Genomic DNA, 22,727 nt, shown 5'->3' with positions numbered 1-22,727 from the left:
ATGAATTTATCCAAGAACCACCAGTTCTTACATAATTCTCTCCCCGTTATAAACAATGTAGACAGAGCATGTGTCTAACTAAAGATTTCACGTCAAAGTTCGTGGAAGTATAAGAACTATCCTTCTGCCACCACTTCTGCCCTTCCCTCCCATTCTCATCCCTTGTGCTGTGGCCACAGCCCCTCCGCTGCTCTCTGGAAACCTTTCCGGCTCATCAAGCAGGCAGCCCAATCTGAAACACCAAACTCGGCCTGGGCTCCTTCAGCGTTTCCTGTTTGCCAATGGCTTCCTCCCGGGGCCACTGGGGCCTCAGAATCGTCTCACGGAAGGGCTGGGTGTTAGTTCTACTTGAGGGATGTTCCTGGGTCCGTCTCCTCCTTTGTAGCCCTGTCGCGCGCACTCCAGATAAAGCCCTCCTTGTTCCCACCTCTGTATTACTCCAGGAGCCCCCAGACGCACCCCTCTGGGCCTTCCCCCTTGTGACCCCTCCTTACATACCACAGGAATGAACTTGCTGGAGCCCCGCCTGGTCTCCCACTCTGGACTCTCCCCGCCAGCCCCGCGGAGCTGCTTGCCAGCCTGGTTACACGGGCCCCAAGTTTCTCTTTCCCTTTCCTCTCTGTGCTTCTCAACAATATCCCGCGCTCTACCAAACCTTCTTGGTTCCTGCCCACTGCACTTTTTTCCTTCGTTAGTGCTTTGCTTGTTCCTTCTTCAGACATGGTTGAGATTGATGGTTTGTGTTGCTTTTGGATTTTAAGTGTCCTGAGGGCGGGCTGTGTCTACTTGAACCTGAACTCTGCTCCGTTTTATGGCACGATGCCCGGCACGTAGTAGGTGCTCAAAATGTCTAGTGAATAGGAGGTATTTGAGTAAAAAGAGAACGGACTTGTAGGAGTCTACGCGCAAAAGGCCCGGGGATTTGAGTTGGCAGCGGTGCTCATAGTATACGCTGTCGATGCTGACAGGCGGGAAGCCATTTTGGATTATAAGAAAACACATACAGGCGCATTTCCCACAATTCCCTCTGCTGTCTTCTCTCTCCACCTAGCAACCCCACTGCAGGCTCCCGGAACCACTTTGCACTTCCCAAACCAAACCTGTACTTTTATTTATTTATTTATTTATTTGGCAGAGAGAGAGAGAGAGACAGCAAGAGAGGGAATACAAGCAGGGGGAGTGGGAGAGGGAGAAGCAGTCTTCCCGCTGAGCAGGGAGCCCAATGTGGGGCTCGATCCCAGGACCCTGAGATCATGACCCCAACGGAAGGCAGACGCGCTTAATGACTGAGCCACCCAGGTGCCCCCCAAACCTGTACTTTGATACTGCTGGGCCTTTGCACATGCTTCCCTCCCTCCTTTGTTTGTCAAAATGTTGTTCATCCTGCACACCCAATGTCACCTTTTGAATGTAGCAGTTTCTTCATCACCAGAGAATTAATTGCTCCCTTTCCTGCGGTTTAGAGGACGGTTTCATATCAACATCATTACAGCAGTAGCTCTTTGTCAAACTTATAACTAGTTTATAATGCTCTTACATCCACCCTCTAGGTAAATAATAATAAGAGATACTTCTGTAATCGTCACTCTGTGCCCCATACATTTTATGTACTTTACATTCACTATCCCATTAAATTCCATACCATACCCTTTGCAAGGAAAGCATGATCATTGTGTTTATTTAATTTGAAGAAACAAAGGCTTAGAGGGGTTAAGGACCTTTCATGAGGTCACACAACCAGTCGTTAGTAGAGTCGGAAGGCACTACAATTCTGGAATCCATATTCTTAACCATAGGCTATATTGCCTCTATTGACAATTGAACTGAAGCTCAGAGAGGTTAGGTACTCTGCCCCAGGCCACACAGTAAGTGTCAGATGTTGGACCCCAGCCCAAGCTTGCCTGAGCCCAGAGTCTGTGCTCTCTTTTCTTACTCTGAACCATTTTTCTTTGTAGCTGGGGTTGTCAAACTTTTTCTGTAAAGGACAGAATAGTAAATATTTTAGTCTGGTGAATGATAAGACCTCTGTTGCAACTTCACGTTGTAGCAAGAAAGCAGCCATAGCCAATACTAAACAAAAGAACATGGCTTTGTTCCAATAAAGTGTTATTAATGGGCACTGCAATTTGAATTTCATGTAATTTTCCCATGTCGTGAAATAAACTTTTGTTTTTGTTTTTTTTCAGTCAGGAGGAAATGTAAAAACCATGCTTAATTCATGGCCATACAAAAACAGATGGTGGGTGTGGCCTGCGGGTGAGCCGTGGTTTGACAATCTTTGTTTTACAGCAACGCTACATCATAGAATGGTTAGATACGCGTGCCTCTTTGCTCTCTCTTTCCTGGAACAATTCAGCTTGGCCCTGAACATGGGTGCCCAACTGAGAAAATAGTCTTTTGGTAAATGAAATTTATGTTGCTTAAGAAGACGTTCAGAGAGCACATGACCTTTGAGCATGGTTTGCATAGACCGCACCCCCAGCTCCAAGCAGTTTTTCAGAATATGCCTTCTATTATTCTGGGAAACACTGTTGTAGCTACATTTTGCCAGCCACCTTAGTTCTGAGATGAGGTTCTGGAGTTCCTTGATGGCGCTCTGGGCAGCTGGCTGGCTGGCTGGCCTTGTTCCTTACTTGCAGCAAGATGGGAACTCTAGACCCCTCGTGATGATCTGATTATTGTTCTCCTGGGAATGGAAGGGACCAGTCTGGGCAGGGCGGCTGGAACAGAGGAGAGGAATGGTGTCATGTTCCCTGTTTGACCTACGGGTTAGAGGAGCAGGGCTCCTGGCTCAGAGGCTTCGAGGCTCAGGGCACGGAGATAATGGGAATTCTCAATCCTTGGTGGTGCTCCATTTTAACTCCGTTATGACAGGATGAAATAGGATTTATAATTAGGAATGTAAATATTGTTTAGAACCTTGACTCTGGAGAACACGTATTAAAAGTTGTTATAGCAACTAATGAATCCTTGAACACTACATCAAAAACTAATGATGTACTATATGCTGGCTAAATGAATGTAAGAAAAAACGTAAAATAGGGTCACCTGGGTGGCTCAGTGGGTTAAGTCTCTGCCTTCATCTCAGGTCATAATCTCAGGATCCTGGGATGGAGCCCTGCCTCGGGTGCTCTGCTCAGCGGAGAGCCTGTTTCCCCCTCTCCCTCTACCTGCCTCTCTGCTCTTGTGATCTCTGTCTGTCAAATAAATAAATAAAATCTTAAAAAAAAAAAAAAAAGAAAAAATTTAGAATAAATAAATAAAATCTTTATAGAAAATAAAATAAAAGTTGCAAACCAGCATCTTGCAAGCAAAGTTTCAGAACAAAAGCCATTTGAAACAGAAATTATCTTTGTATAAAATAAACTGGGGGGGAATTGGGTGATGGGTATTAAGGAGGACGTATGATGTGATGAGCACTGGGTGTTATAAGCAACTAATGAACCACTAAATTTTACCCTTGAAACTAATCATACAGTATATGTTAACTAAATTTAATTTGAATAAAAAAATTAAAAAAAATGAAAAGAAACTGAGGGGTCCCTGGTTGTTTCTGTTGATGGAGCATGCAATTCTTGATCGCAGGGTTGTATGTTCGAGCCCCACATTAGGTGTAGTAAACACTTAAAAACAAAATCTTAAAAAAAAAATGAATTTCCTTCTTTGATTTTGAAGAGGGAATTTAATCATTATTTGTAGTAATGAGAAACATGTTAAGGGAAATTACTAAAGCAGAGCTGAAAATTAGTGAAATGAACTCTTTTAAGATGAAACTCAAGATAAAATACTACTTGAAAAGATGGCAACTGCCTAGGCAGTAACCCCAATTAAAGTGTCTTGAAACTGGGTCTGCATAGGAAGCGGTTGATTTGAGATGTGGGGCCAGTGCCAGTGAGAGTTACAGGCCGAGGGGAACATGCGGGGCTGCTGGGGCTCTGGAGTCAGACAGGGTAGGGCTCACTTTGCCTCTGCCATTTGCTTGCTGTATGGCTGCAGGCAAGACTCGCCACAGCCTCCAGTCTCTACCGCTGTGAAATAGTGATTTCTCTACGTGTTTCTAGTATGCTCTCAGGACATGTTATGGTGCCCGCCACACAGTAAGGGCTAAACAAATTTTTTTTTAAATGAATAAAACAACTAATGAATAATACAAAGTACTTGGTACAGACCCTGAAAGATGCTGAAAAATGTAAATAAAGGTCCCAAAACAACCATGGACCCAGTAATGCCACATTTGTGAATATATCCCCCAAGAAATCATCATCCGTTATAAAAGTAACTTACATATATATACATACATATATGTATATGTATATATATTTGCATAGGTATTTTTAATATGTAAAATAGCACAGTTGCTAATGATGGAGAAATCCTGGCGTACAAACTCAGACTTGGCTAACCATGGAGAATGGCTGGGCTCTTATGGATTGTTGTAGCAATGGAAAGTTATTTAGTTAAAACCTGGCAAGTGTGTAGACTATTGAAAATCAACATTTTTAAAAAAAATCTGAGAAAATGTTGAGAAGATCTGTAGATGTGTATATTTATTAGAGAATGAACCTGAATTGGAATCTGGAGTGATAACATTTGGAGATAATGACATTTTTCTCTATTAAGTTGCTTAAGAGTTTTTGAATTGGGCCTTACTGGCCCCCCTCCCCAGCCAAAGAAAAGAAAGGAAAGGAAGCCCTCAAGCCCGTTGCCAGATGGGGAGGTCTCCATGGGCTCATCCATGTGGAGCATGGTCTAGTCTCGCTGTGGTGTCCCTGCTAGGCTGTGGAGGGGGTCACTGAGGGAAGGTCCTGTTGGGAGATGAGGTCACTGAAGTACATGATGTTTTCTTCATCATCTAAGTGTGTTATATTCGTGGTAGAATCCATTGCTTAATGAATGAATTGGCTGCTGCTAGTGCAGGTCCTCTGCCCAAAGCCCATTTGAGGAGGATGCCTTTCAGATGTATCCTCTGTAATCGAGAGGCCATCCTTGGTTCATATTTTTTGAGAAAGATGCTTAGGATCCCACCAGCATTTGAAAATAGGTCACCTCAGTCAAAGGTCAGATAACCTAGAACTCGCAATAATAATTAGTCAATAATGATCATAATTGTTGCTTTGTTGGTATGATTGCTACCTGATCCTTATGCACTTCCTGCAAGGAAGGCGAGGCAATTCTTATTCCAGGTTTATAAAGGAGAGATAAGCCCAAGAGGGCAAACTATTCTATCAGGGTTCTATCAAACTATTAATAGTTCTATCAAACTATTCTAATCAGGCTACAAGATGGGTCTGTGGGAACAGATTATGACAACACAAGTTGGGTGACTGATCCAGCCGTGGCTCAGGTCATTAGAAAACATTCTCAAGAAGGGGTGGGAGTTCGGGGGGCAGTGAGTGAAGGGAAAGGTCTTTGCAGGCAAATAGGGAAGCACAGACTATGTCCGAAGAAGATCAGTAGGGAGGAACGGGGATCTGTTAGTTGGCATGGGACCAGAGGCCAGAGTGAACCCTGGACTTCCTATTAGATAGCCCTCAGCTTTCCAGGAGATGAAATGGATGAGGGCACCTCATCCCTATACCCTCCCTCTTGTTCGCCTCTGTCCTTCTGCTGCAGTGGGCGGAGGCTCCTGCCTTACCCTGTTGCCTTTGGGGGGATGAAGACTCGCTCCCATCTTCTCTTCATGTGCAACACATCGGGCCCCATTGAAGGTGTACTTTCCATGAAAACAGTGAAAAAAAGGAATAAAGGGAGACAGAACTTAAGTTACTGAGAACTGAGAGCTTCTGAGTTTGAAGATGCATTGATTCCAACGTGACTGAAGCCCTCACAGGGTCATTTTAGTGGCCTCCCTCATGATTCCACTTGAATTCACTCTCAGCAACTCTTTTCTGCATTGAGAGACATATAATGGGGGCCCTCCTGCTGGTTAGCCATTTGTGCAGTACCACGGAAAAACCGCATCTGTTTTTCACCGACAGCCCCTTTTAGGGAGAATTTCTCATTGTAGGAGAAATTCCACTGAAAGCAAGCCCATGAGGCTTCCAGCCTGACGATGGGACCCATAACGGCTCTTTTGTGGGTACATGTGACACATCAGCTGGAGATGATCTGTTATGTCTATATAGGGTAGTGCTCTAACCTGGACTGGAGGCCCTTCCCCCACCTCCCAGCTCCATATTTAGCCATCTGCTGAAGGCTACGTGTGTCGTCAAGGTTTATCATCTGTCTTTGCTGCTACAGGATAATACAGGGGTTTAGCTTCTTGTATTCACTGAGGCAGGTAATGAAGTTTTCTCCTTTGGCCTCAGTTTTAATAGAACCACAGAGAAAGTTAATATTGTCCAATTGCTTTTCAATTTGAGAAACTGAGACCCTGAGAGCTGACCTGATGTGACTCTTAGTGTTAGAGCTGGCTGGGAATGAAGGTCATTGACTTTTGGAAGCTTGGTAGGTGGCAAGGCTCAAAATAGGAATTTCTTTGTTCACATTATATTTTTGTTTTCATGCTACAAGAAGAAATCCCCCCTTTTCTGGTCATCATGGCTGAGTGTAAGATTTACAAGGCAGTCTTTGGCAGAGAGAACTCTATAGGGCTACTTCTAATTCCCCACTTACAATTAATCATTGTTTAGCATTGCATTTAGTGACTATTATCTAACAGTGACATTAATAATAAGGACTACTTACTTATGTAAGTAGGACTTACCTATATTTGCTATGTGTTGACTGTGTACATATAGTATGTTTACATTATGCACTATGCTAGGGACTTTATACATCTAAACATAGTTAATTGTCTCAGCAACCCGGTGATGTTGATGTTATTACACTGATTTACAGAGGAGGAAACAGACTTAGGGAGGATAAGAAACTCTGCTAAGGTTGTGGCATAAAGGGTTGGTTTTAAGCCAGGATTCAGTTCCAGATCCACTCAACTTTAAAGTTGGTATTCTTCTTGTTGCAGGTACCTACTCAGGAAATTTGGCTTTTGCTCAACCAATCTATTAGAAAGATTTTATTTAATAACCAAAAGTCTGACACATGCACATTTTCCCCTAGTTCCTATCCTGCTCCATTAGCATCAAAGTGAAACTCAAAAATGTCTTAAAATGTCTTGGCTCTGGACCAAATAATGAGGGGGTCACAAACGCATATATTTAAGCCATGTGTAGATCTAAAGAGCTAAAATCAGAGACCTGACAGAACCCCCCAAGGAGACCTCTCTCAGAGGTCTCGTGACAAAGAGGTAGATATCTAGGACCATGGTGCATGAAAGTGACCCATTGTGAGTCTCAAGACAGAGTCTAGTCAAACACTTGACATCCTAGCCCCAGTGCCATCAACATTCAATATTTGGCATTTTATTTTATATTTTTTTAGAGAGAGAGAGTGCACACATGAGTGCAAGAGTGTTGGGGGGAGGAACAGAGGGAGAGCAAGAGAGAGAACCTTACTCCCTGCTGAGCACTGAGTCCTGCGGGGCTCTATTCCAGGACCCTAAGATCATGACCTGAGCTGAAATCGAGTCTGATGCTTAACTGACTGAGCCACCAGTTAAATTTTTATTTAAAATTTAGCATTTCATTTATTTATTTTTTAAAATATTTTATTTATTTATTTGACAGAGAGAGACACAGCGAGAGAGGGAACATAAGCAGGGGAGAGGGAGAGGGAGAAGCAGGCTTCCCACCAAGCATGGAGCCCGATGCGGGGCTCGATCCCGGGACCTTGGGTCCAGGACCCGAGCGGAAGGCAGATGCTTACCAACTGAGTCACACAGCTGTCCCTAAAATTTAGCATTTTAAATAAACGTAGTGGAAATACATAACATGATGGTTCCCTGTAGGTCCCATGTGCCAAGTTCTGTACTAAGACAGACTCTCCACTTGCTGAATACTTAAAATAACTGCATGAAGAAACCAGGGCTCCCCAAGGTTAAGTAACTTAGCCAAAGCCACCCAGCTCATGGGTCATTAAAAAATGAATCCATGAAATTCGTGTGAATTATGTATTTGATTAACTCATTTGCAAAGCCTATTATTTCAAATTAAACAAACAGAAACTATAAGTTGATAAGAATAAAGATTTCTTGGAAGCGAATGGCAGGATTTAGAAGAGTCAATTTAAGAAGTATTTTTTAAAATATTTAAAATTTTAAAAATTAAAAAGTAAAAAAATTAAACTATTTTTAAACTTAAAATAATATTTTAAAAATTATGTTTTGAGGGATGCCTGGGTGACTCAGTCAATTAAGTGGCCAGCTCTTGGTTTCGGCTCAGGTCATGATCTCAGGGTCCTGGAATCGAGCCCTGCATGAGGCTCCCTGCTCAGCAGGGGGTCTGCTTGAGGATTCTCGCCTTCTCCCTCTGCCCCTACCTACCGCCCCTCTAAAATAAATAAAAAAATCTTTTAAAAAATTGTTTTTCGAGGCAGACCTATACATTGCTTTACATGCGAGAAGTCGGAATATCACCAATCAGGGAGGCTATACGCCCAGATTGTCCTAATAACCTTTATTCTGAATTTTGGTCTGAAGGACCTTTCCTTTCTGTGAGGCTGGGTTGGCCTGCGATGATGTCCTTCGGCAGACGGGACACTGTCTTCAAGGCTGATCTCATCGTCTGGAGCTCTCACACCAGCAGTGAATGAGAATTTATTTGACCCTCTCAGGAAATTCAGCTGCTGTCATTTATCCAGTCCTATTTAAGGACACACACTGAGTAGGGTTGCTTTTAAGCAGGTGCTCAAACTGAGGTCATCGTCTTGGTTATAGAGCTTGATTTCAGAGGCAGAAAATGCCAAGGACAGTGCCGTTTATATTACATCTGTAGCCAGTTTTTGGCGAAACATCAAGAGAAAAACCACAGCCAATTTTTAGAGTTCCGGTGATTTCTTTTCTCTGACCTTAGCGCAAATTCCCACATAAACTGAGGACTGGCTGATTAATCAATACATTACGGGACATGCTTATATGGTCACTCATTATGCTTCTCTTTGTCACAGTTCCCAAAGTGGCTGGGATCCATTAGAAACTGAAGCTATTGTCTGCGCCTTCCCCCACCTTGTGGACCAGAAGCCAACAGAGAGCTGTTTGAAAGCGAGCATTCACACATCAGGTTGCTACTGAGGTCTTTTTCATGTTGATATCAGAGCAGTTGCTGGTGGTTTTTTTTTTTTTTTTCTTTTTTAATCACTGGGCTGATTTAGAGATAAAAACCAGCTTCTGCTTCTTGGCTGGGTGGAGTTGTGGGTGTCTGGGCTGGGGTATGTGCACAGCTTTCCTGACCAAAGGAGAGAGTGATTGGACAGTGGGTTGGAGGGCTCCACCGAGGGGAGCCCTGTGTTTAATTAGCATGCCAATGAGGAAGCTCCCTGTCTTTAAAAAGGGAAAGGGGCTCCTGAGTGGCTCAGTTGGCTGAGCTACCGACTCATGACTTTGGTTAAGGTCATGATCTCAGAGTCCTGAGATCAGACCCTGCATCAGGGTCTGTGCTGATCATGGTTCCTCCTTGGGATTCTCTCTCTTCCTCTGCTTCTCCGCGCTCCTCCTCCACTTGCAGGAGCTTTCTCTCTCTCTAAAAAAAAAAAAAAAAAAAAGATGAAGAAGAAGAGGAAAGACTCAATCCTCCCCTCCCCTCTTTCTTTCTGTTGCAGCTGGTTGCAGTTGAAGACTGGCCTTCAGAGGTTTTCCATGTAGAGCAGACATCTCCCTCCGATGGAAGGGGAGAATTGCTGTCCGAGGTCCTGAGAACACGACCCTCCTCCCTACCCCCTCCAGATTTCATTCGCTGAGTTGAATGGCCTTTGCTTCAGCAGCCCACTGAGGGCCCTTTCGCTTGGGGTTCTGAACTTGTAACTAGGACTCCAGGCTGGGAAGATGCTGAGCTCCATCAAGTGTGTGTTGGTGGGAGATTCAGCTGTGGGGAAAACCTCTCTCCTGGTGCGCTTCACTTCAGAGACCTTCCCTGAGGCCTACAAACCCACAGTGTATGAGAACACAGGTGTGGACGTCTTCATGGATGGCATCCAGATCAGCCTGGGCCTCTGGGACACAGCGGGTAATGATGCCTTCCGAAGCATCCGACCCCTGTCCTACCAGCAGGCCGACGTGGTGCTGATGTGCTACTCTGTGGCCAACCATAACTCTTTCTTGAACCTCAAGAACAAGTGGATTGCCGAAATCAGGAGCAACTTGCCCTGCACCCCTGTGCTGGTGGTGGCCACCCAGACAGACCAGCGGGAGATGGGGCCTCACAGGGCCTCCTGCATCAATGCCATAGATGGAAAAAAACTGGCCCAGGAAGTGAGAGCAAAGGGCTATCTGGAGTGCTCAGCCCTCAGCAACCGGGGGGTTCAGCAGGTGTTCGAGTGCGCTGTCCGGACTGCTGTCAACCAAGCCAGGAGACGCAACAGAAGGAGGTTCTTCTCCATTAACGAGTGCAAGATTTTCTAGCCTCCCAGAGACTCTGCCCACACTCATTTGCTCCCTGCAAAGACTCATAGGGACAGGGAGAGCAGGCAAGCCAGCAAGGACTGATGCTCTTTCTAGGTACGTCTGTCACAGCACTTCCCTTAGGATGCTGTCACTGATGGGACTTGGCCACTAGTTTTTTAACGAAATATACTCTACAAATGAAAACCTCTTGCCCCGTCTGATTGGAAGGTTCTATAATGAAGATTTTCACCTTCGATTAAAAAAACAAAGTCGTCTCCATCATTTTGGACAATGAAGTGAGTTTTTCCAAGAATTCCATATTTAAAGATGTATTTTATTTAAAAGAGAACACAGTGTATAGCTCTTGTATACAATTAGTTTTACATTTGGGAAGTCTTTCCTTACACGGTCCCAAACATGGACTGCTGTATGAGGGATATAACCCTCTGGGGTTCTGCCAAAGGCTTGTAGTGTTTTCCCCTGAAGTAGTGATTTTCTGGAGACCACTTGTCCCCTAGGTATTACCAGGTAATCAGATTTTAAAATGACCATGGCCGGATCCTTGCATTTACTCTCTCATCTACCTGTTTATTCAGAGTTGTATATAATATACTGTTCAAGAACATAAGATTCTTCAATGCTACCTGATTAAAAATTGAAATTTTAAACAGCTGTCACTAGATTGCTCTACGATTATATATTTTTTTAAAAAAGGATTTCTTATTTATGATCCTACCTTTTACCCAGAGAAGTCCAATTGCGCACTAAGCCTTCTTCCCTCTTTCACCAAAATAGACGGAAGGGAAACCTTCCAGGTAGGGAATCAGACTGCTCCAATGCAACCAATGCAACAGAAGAGAGGAAGTCTCACTTTCACTTCAGTAACCAGTACCCTTTGCCTGCTTCATCCAACACCGTGGTTCCTCGCTGGTTGTAGGTCTTCTGACGATGAGCCAGCTCAAATCTCTGTATGATGGTAATTTAGAAAATGTACTGATTGAGCGCTAAACTGAGCTGGCATGGAAACATAATTTATTAAGGTTAGGATTGAATCCAGATCACTGGGAAGGCATCTACCTATATATATGTGTGTATGTGTTAGGGGAAAAAAAGGTGGGAACTTCTCATTTTTACTTATCATGATTATGAAACACCTGAGTAAAAAAAAGAATTCATGAATTCTAAGCACAGGGAACAGGCACACTGTATAGTAATTGTTCAGATAATAAAAGTTATCAGGAGAAATACTGAATACAGAAGGACTCATCTCTACCTCCTCCAACCTCTTTCTGTCTAATAGCTTAAAAGCAACGATATTGTTCAGCTATTAAAGTTGAGAATAGAGGACTGTGTAATGGGAGGGAGACATTGTGAAGGCGGGCATCCGGGTGTATCATTTGCTCACCTAAATTGAATAAAACTTAGAACTACTCTGAACCACATTTGTTGAAGTCCCTCATTGCTCTAGCACAACCTGGCCATCGCGTACAAATGGTAAGAGAGTGGGCATGAATGACTATGAATAACGTATGTTGACATAACCAACATGACTTTTTAATTTCCTTATGTGCCCAGTCCTTTACAGCTATAATCCATGTTAAGATTAGCTCTGTGCTTGTCTTCAGACTCCTTTCTCCTTCTCCTCTTCTCTCGGATACATCCTGGAAAAGGCGCGGGACCTGGGTCTTAGTCTCTCTCTGGAGCCAGGGTTCCCTTAGTTCCCTGGGATTGACCTCTCTGCCTTCAGCTGGACATTTCCAGCCCTCCTGTCCTGTGACTTGTCCTCACCTCTGTGTCACCCGTGTGTCTGGCTTGAGAGCAGCCGTGATTCAGCTCTCTTCACGGCGCCTCCAGAGGCTCGGAGGGCTTGAAAGCCGATCGGGCAGGGGAGGCGAGGACAGCTCATCGCCTCTGATTTCCCTGCTGATCCCAATCCTCTCCTCCAACATAGAAACAGTCTTAAATCATTCAGTAGGTTTTCCTTCAGGGGCCCAGTCTTTAGGGTAGAGGGCTATTTAACGTGTTAGCAGGAATGAATTTCTCCTTACTAAAACTGGCTGTCCTCAGGCTTTTCATTCTTTCTTGCTGAAGGGAGAAGGGGACTGTCTGAGTACGGGAGGGCCCAGGTACCTGATTCTCAGTGAGGGAAGACGAGGTGATTCCATGGTGGAAGGGGAAGAAGAACGGCAAGCCAGAGAGGGCAAAATCAGACGGATTTGCCCTCACTCAGGCAGACAAACAGATAAGCGCTCTGCCAGGAACCAACCTTACAGGCTCCCCCTGGGTACTCACACGTGAGAGCAGGAATCCATGTATAAGTCCTCCCCAGGGACCTGACAGACTGGTGTCTGTCCCCTTTGCTAGACCCTGGGTTCTCCAAGGCAGAGGCACCTCCCCCCCCACCATGCGTCTTACTGTCCCCAGGGCCTGGCACAGGGAAGGAACCTTAATTAAAGTTGTGTTGAACTGACTCAGAAAGAGAAAGGGGATTAGGGCTGTTATGTCGCAGTGTGGCTACGAGGAAGAAGGAGACCCTCATCAGCCCAGTGGGGTAGGAAGTGAAAAGAAGTCGTTTCGTTGGGGTCCACGCAGGGTATGGTCTGCCTAGACTTGGACGTATGTCCCTTGAACTTCAAACTCACTGTACCATGTCTTAGACTCTTCCATGCGGATCCTTAATGATTCCAAGTAACAATGTTAAATACGCTCGTTTCCGTTAAAGAATTGATTATAGTGCTCTAGTAATGCATCCTATTTCATTTCTCTTATACCGACTATCCAAATGGGGCAGCAGAGGGACACCCGGGTGGGCCTGTTGGTCGAGCATCTGACTCTTGATTTCAGCTCGGGTCACGATCTCGGGCTTGTGAGATCAAGCCCTGTGTTGGGCTCTGCCTGCTAAGCCTTGAGCCTGGTTAAGATTTTCTCTCTCTCTCCTTCTTTCTCTGCCCTCTCCCCAATTTGTGCTCTCTCAATACATAAATAAATAAGGCAGCAGAATCGAGTGTGATGAGATTGGGCTGAGCCATAAGAAAGCCAAAGGCATCCTAATGGATCAAGTTCATTGAGCACTTTGGATGTGCCAGGCTCTATGCTAAGACCTTGAGTGTGCATTCTCTTATCATATGGTATCTAGGTGGCCATACTAATAAATACCATCTTACACAAGGAAACTGATGCTCGGCATGTTGATGTGACAAGGCTGAGGCTGGGGAGCAGAGGAGTGACAGTACCGGAGTCTTGAGCGGGTCCTTATGACTACAAAGCTCTGCTCCAAGCCACTGTGCCCCACTTCCTCCCTGAGCAGCCCGACTATATGTATGGCTTGGCCACATCCGATCTCAGATCGCCTTGTAGAGCCCATCCCCACCAGTCACGTGGCTTAGCATTCGAACATCATTTTTAATAGAAATAGTCCAAATCTGATCTTAGTCCTCCCTTTTTATTTTTTGTTCTGGGAATGAAAACAAAATCTCCCTTATTTTTTTTAAAGATTTTATTTATTTATTTGACAGAGAGAGAGAGATCACAAGTAGGCAGAGAGGCAGGCAGAGAGAGAGAGGGGGAAGCAGGCTCCCCACTGAGCAGAGGGCCCCATGCAGGGCTTTGTTCCGGGACCCTGAGACCATGACCTGAGCCAAAGGCAGAGGCTTAACCCACTGAGCCACCCAGGTGCCCCCAAGATCTTCCTTCTTAACAGAACAGTACCATTTGCAAAACGTCTCTGCTGTAATCCTTGGCTTTTAAGTATCATTTCATAGGTTGATTGTATGTGAAATGGCAGAGATGAAATAAATACATTATGATATGATGCTATAAAGCTTGGAAAATATTCTCTTTTTCTTACCTCACTTTTCTGTCTCACAAGTTTCAAGTATTACCTCTGAATGAGGGAGTGACAAGGGAGAGAAGAACCTGGCTCTGTTCCTTAAAGGATTTGGTAGCAAGGAAGGGCACTGACCCAGAATGAGATCTGTAGGGTTATGATAGGCAGGGGACGGGGCATCTGTGAGTGTTCATTCCCAACATGCGGAGAAGGCAATCCTATGAATTGAGTAGGATCAGAACGGCTCAAGGATACGGCTTTATTTTTGCTCAGGTTGTATTTCTTCTGCTAAAGCAAAGCATAATCACTGGCCAAGATCTTGGGCAGTTTCTCACCAGAAAAGATAAAATGAACCCTAGAATTTACTTGTGATGAAGTTCATAAAGTGTACTGGATTCAGCCTAAAGTTCACTTTAACTTTTTTTGGTTGATTCTAAAATATACCCTGACATGGAACTTAATACCTAATGGTAGATAAAGAGCCCCCAGGAAGAAGTAGGAGGCCAGACAGTTGTGGTTTACTTTGGAGTTCAGAAAGTCTGGATCATATGTCTTTCAGTCTCAGTCTCCCTGTCTTAAAAAAGATAAGCATTCCTGGGTTACTTTAAGTATAATTATTACAATAAGTTGTACTAATTGTGGAAGTGCTTTATGTTTGTAAACTATTGTTCAAATAGTGGTGGCATTTTGTTTTTGGTGGCTTCCTAGTGGGAAGGAAGAGTATGTTGATTAATCTGAATAAGCAAAAGAATAGTTTTGGGATAGCGATGTTCAAGAATTATGTGTCTTCTAATGACTTGTTTACATTTAAGAAGCTCTGCACTTATCCACAATATATAAAAAACTACTATGAATCAATAAGAAAAAAACAGCCTATCTAAAAATGGACAAGTGTCAGAAGAGGAAATATGCATGGCCTGACCAATAAACAATAGAAAAGGCACTCAATTTCATGAGTAGTCAGGAAATGAAAACAAAATCCACACGGAGATATCATCTCCACACCACTATATTGGCAAATAATTAAAAAGTATCACTCTTAAGGCTTGGCAAGGATATGAAACAATTGGAAATCTTACATGATGTTCATGGGGGTGTCAACTGGTATAATATTTGGCAACACTTAGTAGTGCTGCATAGCCTATATCCTTGACCCAGAAATTCCACGCCCTAGAAATACACTTGCGTAGATTTCCTGGGAAGCATGTATGAGAATGTTCTCAGCATCATTGTAGGTAATAACAAAAACTAGAAACAGTCCAATGGCATCAACAGAAAGTGGCTGAATAAGTATTGGTATATCACACACAGAATACTACACAACAATAAAAATGATGAGCTGTAGCTGTATATATCGATATTGGTCAATGTTGGGGAAAAATACCCAAGTTGTGAAATAATATATCCAATATGATTCCCTTGGCTGAAATTCAAATGCAAGCAAAGCTTTATTTATTTATGCATTTATACATTTATTTATTTATTTTAAAGATGTTATTTATTTATTTAACAGAGAGACACATAGCAAGAGGGGGAACACATGGAGAGGAAGTAGAAGAGAGAGAAGCAGGTTTCCTGCTGAGCATGGAGCCCGATTCGGGTCTCGATCCCAGAGCCGGGGACCATGACTAGAGCCGGAGGCAGATGGCTAACTGACTGAGCCACCTAGGAGCCTCCAAAAATATAATATTTAAAGTTAAAAAAAAAAAAAGAGTTTTAAAGCATGGGAATGATGAACATAGCATTGAAATAAGTGGTTAACTTTTCTGGGCAGGGAAGGGAATATGCCTGAACAGGTCACCCAGGGATGTCACAGGCATTAGTAATGTCTCATTTCTTGATTTGAGAAGTGGGCACATGGGCGATCATTTTATTTTTTTCTGTTAGTCTTCAAAAACTTTCTTATGTGCATTGTATACTCTTTTGTGTTCCTGATATCATTCATCATTTAAAAAGTTTTCTGGGGGCGCCTGGGTGGCTCAGTGGGTTAAAGCCTCTGCCTTCGGCTCAGGTCATGATCCCAGGGTCCTGGGATTGAGCCCCGTGTCGGGCTCTCTGCTCGGCGGGGAGCCTGCTTCCTCCTCTCTCTCTGCCTGCCTCTCAGCCTACTTGTGGTCTCTACCTGTCAAATAAATAAATAAAATCTTAAAAAAAAAAAAAGTTTTCTGGAAGTTCAGAGTCTACAGTCAAATTTGGATTTGAATTCCAAAACTGGATTCTAAAGTTGGATTTGAATGCCAAAGCTGAATTTGAATTCCAGCCCTGCTCTCACCAGCTTTGCAGCCTTGTGCAAGCTATCTAACCTGTCTGTGCTTCAGTTTCCTCATCTGTAAAATGGAAACAAAAACAGAGGGCAGGGAGGATTAAAGGAATTCATACAGGTAAAAACTGCACAATGTCTGGCACATAGTAAATGCTCAGTAAATGGCAGCTGTATCATTGACCTCTCACATTATCTCTCTCAGCTGGGAGGAGGCTCCTACTTTATGAATGAAGACACTAAGATCTTGGGACTGTTTTGTACTTGCCCAAAGCTCCATGAGTTGGTGGCAAACGTAGACCAACCTCACTCTTCCTGCCACCCTGTTGGGTACCCTTTTCTCTAAGCTTCACCAGTAGAGATATTTTCTTTCTCTTGCTCACGTCTCATAAATCTGCTTCTCAATCCAGATTTCCTTTCTTTATAATTTGTAGTATTGTTTCTTAACACAAAGCAGACACATCTTTTGTCTTACAGAAGGGATCGACAGAAGCTTAGTTCCGTAAGTGGAAATAGACCTCTCTTCATTTATTTATTCATTCAGCATGGACTAAACGTGCTAGCTTCTCCATGGGCCGGGGGAGGGGGATCAGAGAAGGGGAGATACAGTCACTCTAAGAGGTAATGACTGAGCATGTCTCCATCACTGCATTTACAGTGTTGTTTCCTAATTATGTGTTCTTTCCCCCATTGGACTATGACCTTCTTAAGATCACACTGCAAACAGCCAAAGTTTCTGCTTCTGGGGAATTTAGAATCTAGCTGGGTAGGGATAGGTGTGTATGTGTAGATAATTACTATGTAAACAAATCAGATGAATGTGGGTGGGTGATCAGTGCTATAAAGCAAGTAAATTAGGGAAAGGGAGAGAATATTCAGTAGATTTTTTTTCAATTGAGAAGAACCCTAGATGGTGTACATACAGCATCATTTAAAAGTAAACCACGCCCATGAAAAAGAAAGCAGGCTTAGCCTTTTCACTGCTGTCCCTGAGAGAGGGATACCCATGTTTTCACAATGATCTGAGTTCAGTACCCAGTTCCCTTCAGAAGTGACTGACTTCGCAGGGGATTCCAGCCCCTCTGCCTGTCAGGTTAGGACAGTTCCACGGGCTGAATTGGCAAACAGACCCACACAGAAAGTGACATGATTTACGGAAGGAGGGTAGTGCTGGGCCTGACACAGGCAAGTGGTTTCCCCCAGATTCTGAAAACAAGGAAGGAAATGACTAGAACGCAGGGTCTAGAGAGGAGTCAAAGCAGAGCCCAGAGCTTGCCTGCTGGGCCCTACGGTTCCAAGAATCTGCGTGGAACTGGCCTTGTGGGCCTGAGAGGCAGCAAGCTTACAGCGTCTGGGAGCCCATCTGCTGACCCTGTTGGACGTGCTGGCCCCCCGCCTTTTTTTTTTTAAAGATTTACAAAATTTATTTGACACAGAGAAAGAGAGCACAAGTAGGGGGAGCAGCAGGCAGAGGGAGAAGGAGACTCCCCGTTGAGCAAGGAGCCCAGTGCGAGACTGGATCTCAGGACCCTGGGCTTATGACCTGAGCAGAACACAGAAGCTTAACCAACTGAGCCACCCAGGCGCCCCTGTACTGGCCTTTTTGGATCGACCATAATAAGGTGCCCCAACCTGTCTGTGGAGTTTTTACACTGAGGGAAACAGGCAAGGATACAATTGACAAGTGAGTCACCAGAGTTAATCCAAGGCAGGGCTGTGGTCTCAGGAAACTAGGAGATTTCCTGAGGATTTTGACTGAACATATTAAAAAAAAGCTTTCGGAATGCCCCAGTAATCACTGCACAGACGTCCTTCTCAAAGCAATCCCCCTCTCTCTTCCTCTTCCTCGTCATCATTTTCTCTCTGCAGCTGGGGTCCCCCTCACCCCCGATTCCTCCGGCATCTGGGTAGATGTTGAACTCTGTTCCTTCCTCACTGTCGTCCTCTCACGTGTTCATTCATGTAGCTCTTCAGAAACGTCCAGGCGCTTCTCCGTGTCTCATGTGTGATGGCCAGTATGTACTTAGCGCTGGGTGCGTGATCAAGGACGCTGTGGTCCTTGTCTCCAGCAGCCTCGCAACAATGCTGTGGGTGATAATTGAGATCACCTTACAGGCAAGGAAGCCAAGGCTCGGGAAGGCTGATGCCTCATCTACATCCACAAGAACACAGAAGTGAGAGAGCTGGGGCCCAGGAAGGCCGTGGTGACTTGACTGGGCCGTGCACCCAGGAACTGACCGGAAGTGAGGTCTCCATCTCCAAGGTCTGGCTGTCGTTGTGAGCCTCCTTATTAGCAGAACACATCTTAAAAAAAAAAAAAAAAAAAAATTGGACCCAGCACTGTGTAGTTGTCTGCCAAACACTTGTGATGTGAGCCAGGCATAGATTGTATCTTTGTTCGACAAATGGAAAAGTCTGAAAGAAGGAAACTATCGGTTAATCCAGGCCCCAAACCCTATTTGCATTAATTTTCTGGATACTGCATGCAAACACAGTAATTTCTGTCTCCCTTCTGTTAGTGTATGTTTCCATTGAGGGTCTGATACTTAAATCAACGGGGCTGGAACATTTTCTTCTGCTTCTCTATTATTTTTATTATAACTATCATTATACTATATAGTATTACTATTTATGTGATATTTATAACATGCTATGTTATATGTTATTACTATTCTTCTGTTACCAGACTCACACTTTGGGACGTCAGGAAGAACTGAGCCTGGCTTCCTCACTTTACAGATAAGGGGACTAATCTCCTGGTTGCCCACGGACACACAGCTGGTTTTAGGCAAAGCTGGGACTTGAGTACTCAGTCCTGGGTGCCCTTCCCTCTTCCCTCAGGCCCCCGACCTTCTAGCCTCTACCTTTGAGCTATGGACTCTCTGTCTGCATTATATACAGGTTGCAGTGATGGACGTTTAAAGGTTTGCCCTTTACTTAAAATGTCAGGGTCATTGGCGGGTGATTAAAAAAAAAAAATTAAAATGTCAGAGACAAAGGCCCCCACATGAAACCAGCAACAGCAGAGAAGCAGGAAGACACAGGACACACGGCCAGATAGCAGCTCTGCCTTGCCTGTTACTAACGAGCTCAACAGCCAGAGCTGCAAGCCCAGAACAGCTTGGAGCTGGGGCTTGAAGGGTCCAGGGGGATCCTCAAGGATGGTCTCCCACCTTCCACCCACACGCTCAGAGGGGAAATCTGTAAGCCAGCCTGGCTGGGACAGGTTAAAGGAATCACAAAGGAAATAAATTCTTTGGATAAACAGATTGATCTCTCTATGTATCTGTTTCCCTGAATTATACAAATGTATGTTTTGTTGAAAAGCATGTATACTGTTAAAAAGATTAGAAAAAAACAGCAAAGCAAAAAGACAATAGTGAAAATCACTCTGATAATCAGGGTTAGATCATTTTTTCTATTTATGCTTCCAGAATTTTCTTATACACATGTGTGTGTATTTTTATAAAAATAAGATTGCCTGGTATAATCTGATTTCCAATCTGCCTTTTTTTTTTTCACTTACTGTACTGTGAACAGCTTTGAATGTCAGCACATTAGTGAATACATATACCTCCTATCCTATTGTGTATAAAGTAAGGACAGTAACCACCCCAGATTTTTCCAAGGAACCTATAACCACATGCTTGTTCATTGCATCTATGGCTGGCTATTGAAACTTGTACTGGAAATCTCAGGGTGTGAGTACGTGCGCGCACGCACGTGCACACGTGTGTGTGTGTGTGTTTGTTTGTGTGGCCTTGCTCAGTGCTGTAGTAATGACCACAGATATATCCCGCCCAATGTGCTTTACATACATGGATTCATTCATTTGTAAGCACGCAAGATAAAGGGGCGGACTATTATGATCTCTATTTTACAGGTAAGGAAACTTCCACACACGTGTGAGCCAGGGCTCAGTCCAAGCAGTCTAGCTCAAGCCCTTTCTCCTGACCATAACATTTCCAACAGTGGTTCCTCGTATTGGGTTCCCCACTCTAGCTCCTTGGTTATCTAACTGGAAGGGCCAATGGGAACATCCAGACCCAAAAAGAAACGTATGACAGATGTGAAGTCCAGAGATTTCTTTACTTTCCTAATGAGCCGCCTGTAAGGTCATCATAGGTTTTGACAGCCATCCGTCCAGTTCTTCTCCCTCTGGTCTTTCCTGCCTATACTTCCCCCTCTGCCCCTCCCCCACCCCTCCATTTCCTCCGCTCTTCCTGCAAGGTTGGTCTCCATGTAGAAACTCCCTGGAGGAAGTGTAAGCTATTCAGAGAAAAACAGCTGTGAGACAAACATTCCTTTTGTTCCTGTCAACACCTGTCCGACAGAACTTGTACCCATCGTTAGGCTGTCATGGTCACGTTCCTCCATTTTACCAGACTTCCTCCCAGGAAGGGCTGGGAGGGGGCCTGGGGAGAAAGCTAAAGGGGGGGAGGGGGAGAAGAAAACCCCCATCCTGCCACAACACAGAGCCTCGGATTTTGCTCTGCCTTGATGCTATCGTCTCTGATTCTCCCTGGTTCGTTCTGAAGTTTGCGGGGAGGCGAGGGAGGAGACCGTGAGAGCGCCGAGCCTCTAAGCTACCGCTCGGCTCTAGGACGCTGCAGATGAAGAGGTGGGATGGACACTTCTATTTCTCTCCCCTCCAAAAAATGACTCGTCCTCTCAGGTGCGGCTGCTGTTAGAGCTCACTGGCTGGGGGTTGGAGTAGGGTAGACCCAGGATCTCTTTCTCTGCCAGGGTATTTTTTTTTTTTTCTTTTTCAGAATGGAACTTCTCGTGTGATAGAGTCATCTGGCCTTTCCAATGTGTCTGTGACCATCTGATTAAACTGCTGTAGTGAAATAATTTCTTTTTTAAAAATTTCCAACATTGCAGACCAATCCTGTTTGGATTGATTGCAGACCAATCCAAGCATGTGGAGGGGTGTCTGGATGGCTCAGTCGGTCAAGCTTCTGCCTTCGGCTCAGGTCATGAGCTCAGAGTCCTGGGATTGAGCCCCGCATCAGGCTTCCTTCTCCTGCCTGCAACTCCCTCTGCTTGTGCTCTCTCTCACTCTCAAAAAACAAAAACAAAACGAAACTGAAGAATAAAAGCATATCGAATTCCTAGAAGAAAATACACAGAATTAATACAAAAAATGAAAGAAAAAGGGACCTAGACAATGTAAGCCCCATTGTTTTATTACTAGATTCAATAGACATTATCCAATTGCTAAATGACTTTGAATATGTCCTCTTGATTTCTGTGCTTATGTTGCGGTGGCCTGGTAGAAGTCTTCAGACCTACCCGGCCTGGTCTTTGGATAGCACTTGGAGCAATGTTGATCTAATCCTCTCATTTCTCTTCTGTTTGGGAAAGTTTGTTCATTCGCTTATTCATCCTTTGATTAAACATTTAGGAAGCACCTGGCATAAGCCAGACGTAAAGGTTGATGCTGCCTGAGGACGACTATGACACCATGATTACGTGTTCTTATTGCATAATTAAATTGCACTCGTCATGGACTATATCAGTATAATGTGATGGTCACCGTAACAGCATTGAGAGGAAAATCGTCCCAGAGATGGTCTGGAACAGACCTTTTCTGTGCATGATGTAATTCAAAACCTTCTCTTGGGAAGAAAATCTGTACTTCTGATAAAACACTCATGCAATTTTCTGATGGGACTGTAATGTAATTGACTTGTTCTGAGAAACCAGTCACCCTCACCGCCCCCCCAACCCCATCCCCAGTTGACTGTCAGACAATGTCTAGTTGACTTTTTTTTTTTTTTAAAGATTTCACTTATTTATTTGAGAGAGAGAGAGAGACAGACAGTGAGAGAGGGAACGGGGAAGTGGGAGAGGGAGAAATAGGCTTCCTGATGAGCAGGGAGCCCCGTGTGGGGCTCGATCCCAGGACTCTGGGATCATGACCTGAGCCGAAGGCAGATCCCTAACCACTGAGCCACTAAAGCGCCCCGTCTAGTTGACTTTTACTCAGACATTCTCTCCCTTTTGTGTCTAGTCTAACAATGGCTATCTGGCCGTTTTTATCAAGCGTGGATCTTTGAAATGGACTCCTAGAGGCTGCTTTCCTTGAAGAAAGGCTGCATAGAGTTTGACAGATGTGTGTATCTAAAGAGGAAGGAGGAGATCCTTTTGACTGGGTTCATGGAATGTGCGGGAGCTGGTGACCTTGCTCAAACTTAATATTT

At 44.3% G+C, this 22,727-nt stretch overlaps 1 protein-coding gene across 4 annotated transcripts in view; it reads left to right on the top strand.

Annotated features, from left to right (window-relative positions):
- Positions 1 to 11,872, top strand: part of RHOH (ras homolog family member H) — a 40,939-nt gene extending 29,067 nt beyond the window's left edge. For 3 of the 4 annotated variants that reach the window (XM_044225127.1, XM_044225125.1, XM_044225128.1), the window contains 2 exons: positions 9,004 to 9,116; positions 9,655 to 11,872. In XM_044225127.1, the coding sequence (XP_044081062.1) occupies positions 9,878 to 10,453 (576 nt within the window). In that variant the 5' untranslated portion in view covers positions 9,004 to 9,116; positions 9,655 to 9,877 and the 3' untranslated portion in view covers positions 10,454 to 11,872. Of the gene's footprint in view, positions 1 to 9,003; positions 9,129 to 9,654 lie in introns of all 4 variants that reach the window. The other variant, XM_044225126.1, reaches the window with a different exon arrangement.
- The last annotated feature ends 10,855 nt before the right edge of the window (positions 11,873 to 22,727 follow it).

This window comes from Neovison vison, chromosome 11 (assembly GCF_020171115.1).
Source record: "Neovison vison isolate M4711 chromosome 11, ASM_NN_V1, whole genome shotgun sequence".
Taxonomy (NCBI): domain Eukaryota; kingdom Metazoa; phylum Chordata; class Mammalia; order Carnivora; family Mustelidae; genus Neogale; species Neogale vison.
Note: the sequence above shows the minus strand (reverse complement) of the source record. Positions and strands in the feature narration are given on the sequence as shown.